The sequence below is a fragment of the Paramormyrops kingsleyae genome, chromosome 3 (assembly GCF_048594095.1).
Source record: "Paramormyrops kingsleyae isolate MSU_618 chromosome 3, PKINGS_0.4, whole genome shotgun sequence".
NCBI lineage: Eukaryota > Metazoa > Chordata > Actinopteri > Osteoglossiformes > Mormyridae > Paramormyrops > Paramormyrops kingsleyae.
In genome coordinates, this window is record NC_132799.1 from 20,662,304 (window position 1) to 20,677,929 (window position 15,626).

General features: G+C 37.6%; 1 protein-coding gene across 1 annotated transcript; it reads left to right on the forward strand.

Annotated features, from left to right (window-relative positions):
- The first annotated feature begins 6,084 nt into the window (after positions 1–6,084).
- Positions 6,085–9,157, forward strand: vsx1 (visual system homeobox 1 homolog, chx10-like). The gene is made up of 5 exons (XM_023821580.1): positions 6,085–6,481; positions 6,922–7,000; positions 7,089–7,212; positions 7,516–7,696; positions 8,494–9,157. The coding sequence occupies exons 1-5, from the start codon at positions 6,085–6,087 to the stop codon at positions 8,745–8,747; spliced, it is 1,035 nt and encodes a 344-aa protein (XP_023677348.1). The 3' UTR covers positions 8,748–9,157.
- The last annotated feature ends 6,469 nt before the right edge of the window (positions 9,158–15,626 follow it).

Sequence of the window (15,626 nt, forward strand, 5' to 3'; positions counted from 1 at the left end):
ATTTGTTGCTTAAAGTCCATGACGTATTCCAATTGATATTTTAAAACTGGGAATTCCAAAAGAATTTAGACCATAAGGTAATAGGGTTATGCAGTAGCATTCTTATAAACTTATTATTAATTTTCCTGTCTTTTATGTTAATACCATTAATAGTGATATCTGTTCTAGATATCGGCAGTCTGTTTGGTATGTTATCTTGCAGAAGTTTAATAAGACCTGAAGGAATTGCGTCAAAATGATAGCATACACTCTAGGACACAGGTGTCAGACTCCAGTCCTGGGGGGCCGGATCCCTGCACATTTTTGGGTTTCCCCTCATTTAACACACCTGATTCAACTCCTTGTGCTAATTACCACATAGCTGTTGAGTTGTCATTTGTGGTGGAACAGGGAAAGAACTAAGCTACACTGGGCTGCGGTCCTCCAGGACTGCAGTTTGATACCCCTGCTCTATAGGAGATATCGGAACATTGAATTTGGTCAGAAATTCATAATATGAGAGCAAATGCCCCTCTTGATTAAACAGTTGGTAAATTAATAAGATGTTGTTTTCAACCCAAGAAAATGGATTTATTCTTGATGTATTTATTATTACAGATTAGTTATTGGCTGAACACTTTAGTTACATACAACACATTTGTATCCCAGGTAGTTCCTATGCGTTATCTGCTATTTCTCCCGAAAAACACGTAAAGCAGTGAGAACTGGTCATACTATGGAAGCCCGTTTCCGCCAACGGGGAAAAAAATAATATAAAATTTAAGTCGAAATTTCTCGTTATTTCGAGATAATAATTTCGAGATAGTTATCTCGTTATTTCGAGATAGGCTACTAAGTCAAAATTTCGAGATAGTTATCTCGTTATTTCGAGATACTATCTCGAAATTTTGACTTAGTATCTCGAAACACGTTTCTAGCTTTAATAACTTTTCACGGAAGTAAGGTGGGGCGTTTTTAATGACAGAATCATGTTGTCCAGTACACAGACAACGATGCACACCCAATACGAAACACGTAATCAAGCAATTCAGCTGTGATACATTAGCTTTGTCCCAAGGTGCACTGCCTAAATCACACTTTACAACTTACTTATGGATTAATTTGTGTTATCGATTAACTGTCAATGTGTATGAAATGGAGCAATGGCATGTAATATGGATACGATGTAATAATTAATAACTGTTAGACAGAAAGTGATCTTGAAAATCCAAGGGGTGTGCATTGTCCCCCAGACTCCACTGATCGAGGCACACTTCATAGGACATGACCGTCTCATTTTGTTTCAGAGCAATTAATTAACCCTTTAGTGCATTGCCCCTATGGCATGTAATATGCATACAATGTATTAATTAATAGCTGTTAGAGAGAAAGTGATCTTGAAAATCCAAGGGGTGTTCATTGTTCCCTGTAGTCCACTGATCAAAGCACACTTCACTAGAAGTGCCTGTCTTGTCTAGTTTTAAAATTATTAACCCATTCATGTATTGTCCCATTGCACATTATACGGATACATTCAAACATTCAAAAATTAATTAAAATTCGTACGTAAAGCAATCTGGGAAACAAAGGGGTGTGCATCAGTCGCCATGAGCCCAAAATGCTAAACCACCATGTCATTACAGCTGACAGCACCTATAATATTAGCTATTAACACGATTTTGCACAAATCACGAAATGGTTTGAAGCGCAAAAATAATCGGTGTGCATCGTTGTCTGTGTACTGGACAACACGATTCTGTCATTAAAAACGCACCACCTTACTTCCGTGAAAAGTTATTAAAGCTAGAAACTTGTTTCGAGATACTAAGTCGAAATTTCGACTTAAATTTTATATTATTTTTTCCCCCGGTGGCGGAAACGGGCTTCCATAATTTTCAGTTAATTTACCTGGTAAAATAAAGTTTAAGTAAATGAAATATATGCTCTAATAGTACACGTAAGTTAGTTGATTGTTTATTGTTATAGTTACTGTAATGTTGCGCCGCTTTATTTGTTTAATCGTCTATAGTCTGTGAAGAAGGCATTCAAGTAAGGATTGCATTGTACTCTGTACATGACAATAAAAACTTTGAATCCTTGAAGTAAATGTATTTGATCTTTTTCCTGGCAGCTATCTTTTTGCACAAGGCCACAATAGTTTTTCTCACTGCTACAGTTTGGATCAAGAGTTGTTTTTTGTAAAAGAAGTAATGTGCATGCAGGTGATATTTGTATAGATTTACATGTATCTTAAACCCTTCTGGCAGTGCGGCCATTTCAGTCAGAAGTAGAAGTTGTCAGACTCGGCTGCATTCAGTTTATGCTCCACTCCTGCAGCCGCCGGCAGATCTCGCTCCACGTCACGTCAGGTGCAGACAGATCTAAGCCCAAATCGAACGCACCCATTGTTTAGCAAGAGATGGAAATTCGGAAATGGGTCACGTGGCCCGTCTCAGACATCTGTAGGTGCCGCTTGATTGCGCAAGAAAATAACGATTTTTTTTTATTTTACACTCCTTATGAGATTAATAATCGCTTATAAATCTTCTCTGGAAAACAATGACCTGAGAAACATTCACTGATTAGTTTAATCCCTAATAATCTCGTCTAATAACACCATGAAACCACCTAGTAATCTGGCTCTTGAATATCACGTTTTTCCTTTCTTAGATTTCAGAATGACAGCTTCTGAGATACGTTATTCCCATTATTTTTTCATTTAATTTGTTTTTATACAACGTTTAAATGTTTCAGCAGTTCTGACGATGTACTGAATGCTAAGATGCGCTACAACAAGGAAAGAAAGGTTACGGCTTCTTTTATGTGTTTTATTACAATATTAGGTTACTTTAACCTCTTAATCCAAACCGCAAAGTAATGTTGTCCACCTTGTTGTAGTCTATGTATTCAGTAAAACAGTGGTCTAAACAAGGTACACCATATAAACGTGGACTATTCAAAATGGAATTTACATCCACCACACTACATCTTAAATTTTGTTTTCTGTGTTGTGCAGGGCATTTGTAAATATTTTGCATCTTTCAAAAAACCTTCAAACGTAACTAGACTTATAGTTTCATAAACTTTTGCCCTGAATTTAGTGTTTAGATTTTTTAGCCTTATCAGTAAACCCTATCATTTATTGTCGGGAAAGCCAATAGGCCTACTTAAGTTAACGGTTTTGAAGATTTTATGAAAGTTAGGAACGACAACCCTTCAATAGTAAAATAATAAACGAAGAACTAATTTCTCTTTAAACAATGCATCCTCTGATTATAGCCTATATATGACGCTAGAGTAAAAGGGTGAGCAAAAGGTGCTGAAGATACCACGGCAATGTTTACTGTTGGAATTCCTCATTTTATCTGCCTCTCTTTTAACGGACATGGGATGGTTTAAATGCTTTCTGCTAGTTGAAAGAATGATGAAAGTCCTCCCCATCACGGCTGAGGTCGTGGAATTGAAAATAGAGCATGTGCATAACCCAACGGTTGGACGTTCCAATAGTTAGGATGAAATGTTAGAACACCCGCCACCGGAAAGGAAAGCAAGTTTACGTATACTAATACAGAGCATTCTGCAAATACGAACAATGGATCTTGGTGGCATCAAGCTTTGGGGATATATTTTTATTTAAATCTTCGTTTGAAGCTTCTCAAATTAACTTTTACATAGTGAAACTTCCAAATAAAACGAGTTAACAGAAGCGAGTCTTTTCTGCCGAACAGAGACTAATTTAAAACGGGTTATTTTTTCCTTGGACGTATATGTAGAAGCGTATTTGATAAGCGTTGATCAGGTTGGACGCTTATATGACCTTTCCAGATACACTGTAGACAAATTAGTCAATTCGTAACAAATCGTTTGAATGCAGACACGATGTCACCGAAATCAAATATTTTATTATTTTAATTTTCTTATGCTGCACATATAGGCCTACTCCAAAATCTTAGGAGACGGGTGGACATGAAACTTATTTTTGAGTTAGAGTTAATCTATTTATAATACAATGTCCATCATGAGTTAGGGCTACATCACCAGCAGACTGGAGCTTTAAAAAACCATGACCGGTATCTCAGCCGTTGATTATATGAGAAATAACGGGTCACGTCCTGCACTTATAATTGACGTATAGACTCGGAAAACGGTTAACATGTTTTTTGCCCTAAATACATTTTCTTTGTAAGAAAAGTAGATTTTATATGTTTCTGTTATGTTCAAGATTATAGAGGAGTTAGACTATAGATTACGTTTTTTCGTAAATTTGTTTTAGAATTATTTAATATTTTTAATATTTCAAATCGATTTTCAAATCTTCCCCTCCCCCCAAAACAATAAACATTAAGCAGTTCTCGTTAAGTTTGTGGAAGTAATCTGATTCTGTTTAAACGTCAGAACAAGTTTTTTTCCTAATTTCTATGACTTCACTAAATTCATGGGGGGTCAGATTAAGAGTTTTAATTACAACAGGAGATTTTTCCAAGTCAAGTTTCAAGTTTTGTTGCCACCTGTGCGTTTCTTTCTTGTCATTTACACGTGCGCAATCATTTTATTCATTTTTAAATCGGTTTACAAAAGAACATTATAAATTAAATTAATCCTGTATCGTTGGCCTATTCACCAAATAATTTATCTTCATTAAACATTTATAATATGTGAAATTAGAATCTGATTTGTTTATTATACACACTTTAGCCTACAATCATATATGCATATTGTCATATATGTAGGCCTACTATTGTAATTATAAATCCATAAATTATATACGCAACAAATAATGTAATGTTACAATCATAATTCTATAACATCTCAAACATAACGCATTATCTGTAATGGCGTCTTAAACATTTAGTGTAAATTGATTATATAAAATAGTCAACTCGTCAAAAAAGACAGGCCTACAAGTGGTATCAGACTGGTGGAGCTTAAATGAAACTTGCATGAATTAAATCAAAATGCGCGAAGAGATTTTCTGAGAAAACAAATTCAATTTCAATCAACATAAATTTACCATGTAAAAATTCTGAGACGTTTTACTATGGCATAGCAAGGATCGCATTTTGTTTAATGTTTCAAACGATCGTTTATTCTTATAGGCTACTAGTTTAATTCAACATAGTCCATTATAATAAAAACAAAAAAAAAGTAGCGTGTAAAATCCCAAGGAGCGCGTCTTTAAAAAGAAAGGTAGGCTATCCTTTTGACCTGAAATAAACCCACAGTTATTAATGAAGCATAAATGCCCCTGCAATTCAAATTACAATTATCCTAAATGAAAGTTAATATTTTGTTAATCCTGGGGACAGCTTGTCAGGGAGATTGGGGTCTTTCTTTAATAATGTAAAATTAATGCGCGTTCCCCTTGTAATTATCTTTATCAAGGTCTCGGCGCTTAACCTAGATGCTTAATAGAAAGAGGCGGAATCAAATGGAGTTGCGTAAAGCGGTTATTGTAAACTTCACAAAATTTTACAGAAACAGCAGAAAACGAGAACTGATACTTTTTGGAGAGTTAGTAATTACACGTAAACTATACTCAAAGATATTTAAATAGCCTATGAATTGCCAGACTTCATATATTTCAAAGTAGGCATATTTTTTATTTAAATTTTGTGCCAGTCCAGTGAATCCCCTGTTTTTTTGTTGTATTATAATGTAATTTTCGTTCAACGCAAACTTCTGACTACCGAATTGGTACCACCTGGCTTTATTTTAGTCTTTAATGCATAAATCAGAAAATGACTGCAACTTTGTTTCAGACTGTTTCTTGGTTTAGATTTTAGTGGTCTGTGGTTTATGCCCCAGAAAATCGAGAAATACTGGGTTTAGCAAAGCGATGTGGATAAGTGAAATCTCTCAGCTACGGGAAAAAGACTTCGAACCAATTCAGAAATAGAGAAAAATCCTTATCGGATTTGAAGGAAAATTGGAGGCAATTAATCCTTTGGGATTGGAAAAGGGAAACGCCTTCCGTAGGGATGACAGATCTTTTTGATCTGATTGGACACTGAAATTAACCCCTTGGTTTGGCACGAGGATAAATGGTACCCCACATGTTCTCTCCGGTTCCGTCATACTTCGGTGTAGTAGCGTATGAAAAATTCGATGACAACCATGACAGGAAAGGAGGATATCCCAGATGTGAAGCCCAAAGTAAAGATTTTAGCGCCGACTTTTGGAATCGACAAGGCCAGATTCGGTGGACCAGGCTTTAGATCTAAAAGTTTCGCCATCACCGATCTCTTGGGTCTCGAGACGGATCTTCAACCAAATCAAGTGGTACCTGGAGTAGGAGGGAACGCCGATGGCCAGAGTGCGGGCTTCGGGGGTTTCTCCTTTGCTGGAGGCTCCCTACCTCTCGGTTTAGGTTTTCTATGTAATCTGGCTGCCCAGCAGCCCCCTGGGACACCTTGCTTTCTGCCGAGCCACATACCCCTACTGCAGTCCAGGACAGAGACTCATTTCATACAGAACCTAGACCAGCAGAGGGAAAACTATTCTGGTATGTTGCTGTCGCTTTTTCCGTTCAGAAGAACTTTTGAAGCTGACGATTTAATTGCGATGAATATGACCTATGTTACGGTGACAACTTTTTTCTGACATTTTTAATTTAAAGCGCCCAAATATTTTTAAGCTTGTTGTAGCCTATATGAAGTGTTTGTATTTTACACATACATCCAAATATTATTTTTAAATTATTTGAACTATATAGGCCTAGTAATATTTTGAAAACAAATTTTCATGTAGCCTATAGCTAATACCGCGACTGTTGAATAAAGCTTCAGTAGGCCTATATGAAAACAGAGAAAGCCCAACAGAGTGGTTAAAATACAAAGTGCCTATTCATTCGGTCCAAAATCATCAATGATCTTGGATTACTTATCGTCATTTGCGCCGTTCCACTTAAGTAGGCTACTTAACGTGGGCTTTGCGTCTTTTCAGACGATGACTGTCTTTCAGTGGATCGTAGTGACACAAAGAGTTCCGGAAGTTCACAAAAGAGGAAAAAGAGAAGACATCGGTACGAAATATTCCGTATGAGTTATTACGCCTAAATATACGGGGTAGATTCTACCGACTGAACTCGCTCTGGCTGTTGTCTTTTCTAGAACAGTGTTCACATCTCATCAGCTTGAGGAGTTGGAGAAGGCGTTTCATGAAGCACACTATCCTGATGTGTATGCCAGAGAAATGCTGGCAATGAAAACCGAGTTGCCTGAAGACAGAATACAGGTGTGTAAACAACCAAGCCTACCACGAATATGCGTTGTCAACTGTATTTCACTACAGAATTTGTGTAGGATATATATATAAATTCCCCTACAGCACAGAAAAGGAGTAAAGGGTAATATATATTAATGCCATATAGCCTATTACACTTTACTCCTTTTCTGTGCTTTAGGGGAATTGTTTTATAGGCTATATATCCTACACAAATTATTATATTATTATTATTATTAGGCCTATTATTATTATTATTTGCGAATTTTTATACATCACATGTAGCAATGATGGCCCTGCGTTTTCTCCGTCCAGGTGTGGTTCCAGAACCGCAGGGCCAAGTGGAGAAAGCGGGAGAAGTGCTGGGGCCGCAGCAGCGTGATGGCGGAGTACGGGCTGTACGGCGCGATGGTCCGCCATTCCATCCCGCTGCCGGAGTCGATCATAAACTCTGCCAAGAACGGCATGATGGGCTCGTGCGCTCCCTGGCTGCTAGGTGAGGCGGCCGGAACTTCCCCTAAACTCCATCTCAACTTTTGTAAATAATTCAAGTAGCCTACTGTGCCGAGACGTTTTGCATATAGATGCAGATTAATGTGCCAAGGGTGTGGAATTTGCATGTTCCCCTCGTATTGTCGTGGGGTTTCCTCCAGGTACTCCGATTTCCTCCTACAGTCTAAAAACATGCTGAGATGGATCGTAGTTACCAAATTGCCCATGGTTGCCCGTAGATTCCGGGATAGGCTCCGGAAGCCCCTGGACCCTGAATTGGACAAGCCGTTACAGAAAATGCGTGGACGGATGTTACTTCACTAACCAGTCATTATCGGTAGCACAGTTAGGCTACAATCCCGAGTATTTTGGCCCGGTCAAGCCCCTGACTTAACCCCTGATCGCATTAAGCCTAAAGAGCTGGCAACTCGTTTTACTTTCCCCAATTCAGTTACATCACACAGATGTTAGGAAACAAGCCGATATATAAGACGATTGTGTGTGTGTATATATATACATCCAGTTGCGTCGCTCAATATGAATATGACACTGTTAATAATTTTCAGATCAACGATTAGTTTAATAAGAAAATACATGATAATCCTTGAGAAGCAGATCAATAAATAGGCCTAGGCCATATTCAGCTTTTGTGTCACTAGTGATCAGTTAAAATAGCATCACAATTACTTCGTGTGCTGATGCTTTTGAGCGAATGATAATATCTCTTGATTTGTGTAATGTGTTTTTATGGAATGTGTATGTGTTCTAAATCCATCAAACATTTTTCCGCCGCTTACACAGGAATGCACAAAAAGTCAGTGGAGGTTGTTAAAAATGTCCCCAATACCTCAGAGTCAAACGGCGACGCATATGCGGAAGAATCAAAGGCGAAAGACAGCGCCATCGCGTGGCAAAAGCGAGGCGAAACGCCAGAGGACGGCGAGGATACAGCCATGGACCTGTCGCGCGCGTCTAAGCAGCAAAGCAGAAGCACTTTGAGACTGTCACACACAAATCCCAAAGGCTCCGGGAGCGACTCCGACGGCGAAAACTAAATACGGCGAGCCCGTCCTGCCGCTCTGTCTTACATGGTTTTGTTTCATTGTAAGTGTAAATTGGTTTTATAACTTAAAAATGACGTGTAATGTTGTTAATTCTAATTTAATCTGTCAGACGCACTTCAGCAGTTTACTTAAACCTGGCTTTATTCAAGTTATGGAAAACGTCAATGAAATGTCTTGAAATACTTGTCGCATTTAATATGGCTAAGAATTTTCACCAAACATTCGTCTTATGTTCATAATGTAAAATCATTTTATGTTTATAGCTATGCAGTATTATGTTATCGTCCATCTGATTTTGGTTTCAATGAACCAGGAGAAAAATGCGAGAAGGACGATTTTTTCAGCACTTTAACAGTGTGGATTTTGAATGTGAATAAGAACGGAAATAATAAATAAAATCAAACGACGGTACATTTGCTAAAACAAAACTACGCTGCCATTGCTTTTTGTGTAATTCTATATTATCGTTTGTCCATCGCGATACACCCACTGACAGTACCGTGCTGCTTTCAATGATAGGGGCATGGACGTAGCTAGAAATTCTGGGACACTGACTAAATGTCATCGTGCCACCCTGCCCAATGTCAAGTATAATTTTATGTATACAAGGCGCTCAGAAGTGCTATGTCCCCAAAATCTCCCAGGGTATCCTTCCCCCTACTTGGCCCCTGGATAGGATGTTTAAAATGGTAGGGGGGTAGCTACTAGAGAATGACTGACTGACGATGTATAAGAATATGAATAAATATTGGATTAAGCAACTACTGTCTGCCACCTTAGTAAATACTTGTTGTTTGGGGTGTTTCTGAATGACAGCAGGATGAAACACCCGAGTCAGATATTATGCATAAAACACATTTTTTGGTCATCCCAAAAACCCGCACCCACAGCAGCTCTCCATTGATCAGGTTCGTCACCCCTGTCTTACACAATACACATAAAACAAATACCCTAGTTTTCAATTAAAGCTATGTATTTCACTTTTAACAACAAATTAAAAGATTAATTTATCTATGGTCAGAGGCAGCGCCCCCCCTCCAAGTCACCTGAGTTGAAATTTAAAATATTTGGCAAGACCAGCATTGCGCTATGCATGAGCACCTCTGCATGAGCAGTTTGTTGTTGCTCTGTATAGGTAGACACATGTTATGTGTCCATCAGATACATAAGTTGAGCAAGTTGCAGTGTTTTTGCCGTGCAAACAACAAACTCCACCTATGATTTTATCCCAAGCAATGTTTGTAGTACGTAATTAAATTCACACACCTGAATAATGTGTTCCATGCTTGGGATTTGAGCCTAGAATCCATTTGTTCCACATTTCAAGGCCTTTAACAATTAACAATGTTAAATTTAAGCAAAATGAACTATTTCAGTCATGGAGAATCACATTCTGACAACTTATGATAACTTGGAGGGTGTTCATCTTCTGATGTTGCTGACAAATATCCCAATATTGGAATATGTTATGAGTCCAGGAAGAATAGAGCTTATCTGCTTTCTCAACTCTTGTGTGAATGTGGATGAGATTAAACCTCAAGTCCAACTAAAGTATTGCCAGTGATTGTGGTTGCTGGTATTAGCACTTCTTACAATGCTGTTTACTTGTGATGAGTATGTGACACGGGTAACAGATATGATGATGGTGTGCAGAAAATAACAAGCCAGACCAAAAGCATGGAAAAGCACAAAAACCATTTGCTCTAACAATTAACTCAAATTCTCCACCATGCTGGCTGCCCTGACTACTTACACACCACATGGTAAGGGCGCGCGCACACACACACACACAAACCATTATTCACACAACATTAAACATTACATGTCACATTAACATATGGCACAATAACAACATAATACATGCTAACTTCACATAGTTATACACTATTTACATTTGGCACCAGTCCAGCATGCCACGGCACTGTCCAGTCGGTACCCCAGCGCTTCAGTATGTTTAATTAAAAACTGCTCCACAAGAATTTGGGGAATATGGTCAGCTAACTGACAGGGTGAAGGAAAATGTCAGGCATGTAGTTATGAGCACTGATTTTTAAATGCAGTGTCAGTCCCTGTGTGAAGCATCAATCACTATTCTTCAGTGGTGACCGTTATTATTATTTTTTTGATCATTTGTTTCTACAACCAAGGAGAGTACTTTGATTTGGCATAATGGAATTTATTTCCTCTGTTCCTTCTGTTTTTTTTCCATGACTGTATACAGATAGTGGACTACTCCGCTGCTCAACTCATCTCCATTGTGAAAAGGAGAAGAACGCAAGGCAATGTGGGACACAGGCGGGCGGAGACTGCATGGATGCCATGATTCGGTGAATGGGTGTTAGCAACTATTCTTTTGGGCAACATACCATAGGGTAGGGCTGCACGATTTGGGTAAAATATTGAATTTTTCTGAAAGAAATTGCGATTACGATTTGATTTGCGATTTAAGTTTTTTTATGTCAAGCTTCAGTTCAATTTTCATTGTGTAGTAATTTTAAAACATGACGCAGCATGATACCATCGATCAGTAGGCTATTAGCTGGTCTACGTTCTAATGCAAGGATGAGAATTTAAAGATGTGATGTGTCAAGTTAAAATAAAGTAATAATGAAAACAATTATAATATTACTATATTATAACAATTATAATTATTATCATTATAATAAAAATAGCGATCTTGCAGGTAACGCTTATTACCCTCCTAATAACACTAGAACCGCCTTTTATCCCACGCCAATGAACAAGCAAGAACTACTTCGGTGTATGTGTTGCGCTATTGTGTTGTTAGCTGCTGTTAATAACACTCAAAAACCCGTAATGTTCATAACAGAGTGGCTGTTCTGTCCTGAAACCGTAAAGCTGAAAATTTTAAACGTAATATGCATTTTATAAAATGTTGAATAAATAGAAGTCGCTTATTGGTGATTTCATGTTGGTCGAAGTTTCCGCTTTTTTACAACTGTATACGGTTATTATTTTCTGTACAAATCAATTCAGGTGAAACAAAAAATGTACGTGTTCATGGTTGCAAACTCTTTCAGACTCTCACGCAAGAAATCTTACGGCAAATCTATATTCCATTCTGAACTTAAAATTAACTGCATCAAAAACGTTACGGCAGTTTGCAAACCCTACAGACTAGGTAATAAAAAAAGGTAATAAAACTTACATACATGTAAATGTGTATGCAGAACAGAGAACAGAAAATCTCACTCCATGCAGCTGACCACAGTTGCCCACCCTGCATTTTATTTTAAATGAGAAGTAAAATGCAGTTTTCGACTGAAGCAGCTTATCATTCCTATGCTTTGTTACTCGGACAAATACAAAACGAATGATTAAACATTATATGCGTCTCTTTTTGTATGTTTTCTAAATACCCATACCCAACTGTATATAGCGATTAAAGCGATCTATTCTTTTAGTATTTATGTTAAAGCAAGACTTTTATTTTATTACTGTTGTGTTGGAAACACTTAAATTTAATAAGAAGAAAGACATATGACATAAACACGACTGTATTGTGGGTTTTACGACTTTTTTGAAGGTCACCGACTCCGCTGGAGTGAGAATTACTGACTCATTGTTTTGATGGGTTAGCGGTATAGGTACTAATGCTATTGCCTATTAAAAACCAGAGGTATGATATGCTGAAGAATATTGCAACTTGTATTTAAAAGGAGCTCTCTAGGACCTTTCTGAAACAATCTTGGACCATGAAATAGGAAGGCAATTAACTTAGCTCAGTAGCGGAATCAGTATTTTTCCGCTCCGCGACTGTAACATTTTCCTTGGCTTTCACGTATTTGCTTTTTGTGGCCCTATACGCCTTCTTGGGCCACTTCTGATTGGTGAGCATAACTGGCACGCGAGAAGCACGGCGCTTGTGATTGGTGAGAATGACTGTCACACAGGGAGCACGGCATATAATTTGTAAAACTATTCTCACAGCAGTTTTAAATCCCGGGTCAGATGTGCTGTGTAATGTACATCCTAAATCGCAATTTCTGCGACTTGCTAACTCGCCTTCCGCCCATCTAGAAGTCCAAAATTGTTTTACTGAAGTATGGTCGCTTGAAGGTGCTGTTTAAATAATTATTAAGGCCAAGAGGATTCACGCTGTTCTCATCTTTACTACCACTGTGCTGAAATGATCAGTTCTTAGAGGGAGGTTACTGACGCACATTAAAATGAGGCATGAATTGTCCCAGTTGACTAGAATTATGATAATCAATCTGTGAATATATTGCATTCGTCAGCCTGGACTTGCTGATGATGTTCACAGATACTGACATCCCATCTCACAACACACAGGCATCAAGAAAAAAGCTTTTCTTACTAACATGTGCCATGCGACTGGCATCTCCAGGGTGTACTCCTGCCATATGCTGCCTAAGATAGGCTCCAGGCCCTCATGCAATCCCATTAAGGATGAGCAGGTGGAAGGTGAATGGATGGATGGATGAATGGATAGATGGATGCAAATGACATGATGAAAAAAAAATTGAATTTGTAACTGTATTTAAGTCATAGACTGATATGTGAAATAGATCATAAACTAGGGCAGTGTCTTGCTTAGTGAAAGTGCTGGTTTGCCCCCCCAACCATTAAGGACATTACTTTGCCTATCAAGCTTTATTTTTTAGGTCTAAGCAGCTATTAAACAGACGACACACTATAACCACTGTCCCCGTGGAATTATTGTTTTTAAGATGAATGTTAATGTCTGGTTGTTTTTAAAGTCAGTTAATCCTTAAAACCTCTGGCATAATCACATATAATTCCCACTTAATGGTTCACAAATCATGTAATTACTTCCCTCTATTTTCTTTGCTCATGCCTAATGGACCATCGTGTATAATCTAATTTTATTTTTGGATTATGCATTTTTGATATAGCATTGACTGAAAAATCTCTTCATATGAATTCAGTAATGCCATTACTTATAATACATCTAAGACCCCATCTTTCAATCGCCTTATAATCTCAATAATAATGATGATGATCATAATAATAATAAATGCACTAATCTATAGCTCAAAGGATGATGGTGGATTGAAAAGAACATTATGATTGACTGTGCGAACCTCATATTTTAGAGTAGGAACGCCTTTACTGTCACATGGAGGTGACACTGGTTATAATATAAAAACTATTCATTAAAATATTACAAAATACTGATGATGTTATCAGAATTACTAGCTAGTATTCATTCACACACCAACATGCATTTATTATATTTCAGAAAATTTAAAACAAAAAAACAGAGTATAGAAAACAATGCACTTTTGAATTTTAAAATGTAAATTATACAAACTATTTGGTGGATGTTGATTTTTTGCTTTAGTTGAGGAACTTTCCACAAAATTATTCAAAGTTTGTTAAATTGAAATAATCATGTTTTCATATAAAATGTAAGAGTGTAAGTTTAAATTTAAGATTATTTCTGAAGGCCAGACATACATCAAGTTACAACTATAGTTTTTGTTGTGGACAGAACTGATTATTGGGGGGGGGGGGCTGAGATTACGGGCTCTTCATTCTGAGGCAATAACAGCATAATTCATAATAAATTCATCATTATCATTATTAAATCTATGCTATCATCAATAATATATAAAAAATTATCCTACAAATCCAGGACCCCCCCAGCACACAAAGCCTGCCATTGCCCTCTTTCCTAATGTAAGGAGTCCACTCGTAGTGTTTCTCACAAAAGTGGTTCATTGAACAGTATGATAATGCGATGTAATGCAGTACAGACAGGCAACGGGTAGATGAAGGCAGTTCATATACAAATGAAGGAGAGTTCTTTAACCCCCTTTATACCCTGAAAGACCTTCCCCGACAAGGCACTGTGTACAGATTTGGTGAGTGAATTTGCATATACTGGGTGACCTCCTGGAGTGTGAGGACGAGGTAGGACAGGACAGGGACTTTCCACAAGAGCAAACTTGTCTGGCCACTGTTAATTCAATTACTTCCTTATCACCCTAGTGGTGCCAGATGGAACCTCCATTCTCTCCCTGACTTTCCCATGATAATAACTGTCTGTATTCAGATTACCAACCATGAACATTGGCATGCTTAGCACTTTTCCTTTTGTATTGTACGCTGTATTGGATGAATAGTGACATATCTACATTTGTGATGCAAAGAACTGCAGAAGAGATTCCACACAATAGTGTCATGGCATTGCCTCAGTGTGCTGCTTGCCTCATAAACGCTAGATAATTAAATGTACACTACCATTCAAAAGTTTGGGGTTATTTAGAAATGCTGTTGTCCATTAAAATAACATCAAATTGATCAGACATACAGCATAGACATTGTTAATACTGTAAATGGCTATCGTAGCTAGAACTGGCTGTTTTTTTAATGGAATATCTACAGGGGCCCATTATCAGCAAAAATTAGTCCTGTGTTTCAGTGGAATGTTGTGTTTGCTAATGCAAGTTTATCATTTTAAAGGTTAATTGATCATTAGAAAAACAATTTTGCAATTATGTTAGGACATATGAAAACTGTTGTGCTGATTAAAGAAGCAATTAAACTGGCCTTCTTTGGACTAGTTGAGTATCTAGAGCATCAGCAAAGTTCGATTATTAATCTTTAGGCTTCAAAAGAACTTCAGAACTTCTAAACTTGTCAATCTATTCTTGTTCTAAGAAATGAAGGTTATTCCATGTGAGAGATTGTCAAAAAAACGAAGATCTTGTACAACGGTGTGTACTACTCCTTTCACAGAGCAGCACAAACTGGCTCCAACTACAATAGAAAGAGGAGAGGGAGCCTCTGGTGCACAACTGAGCGAGAGGATAAATATATTAGAGTGTGTAGTTTGAGAAATAGGTGCATCATAGGTCTTCA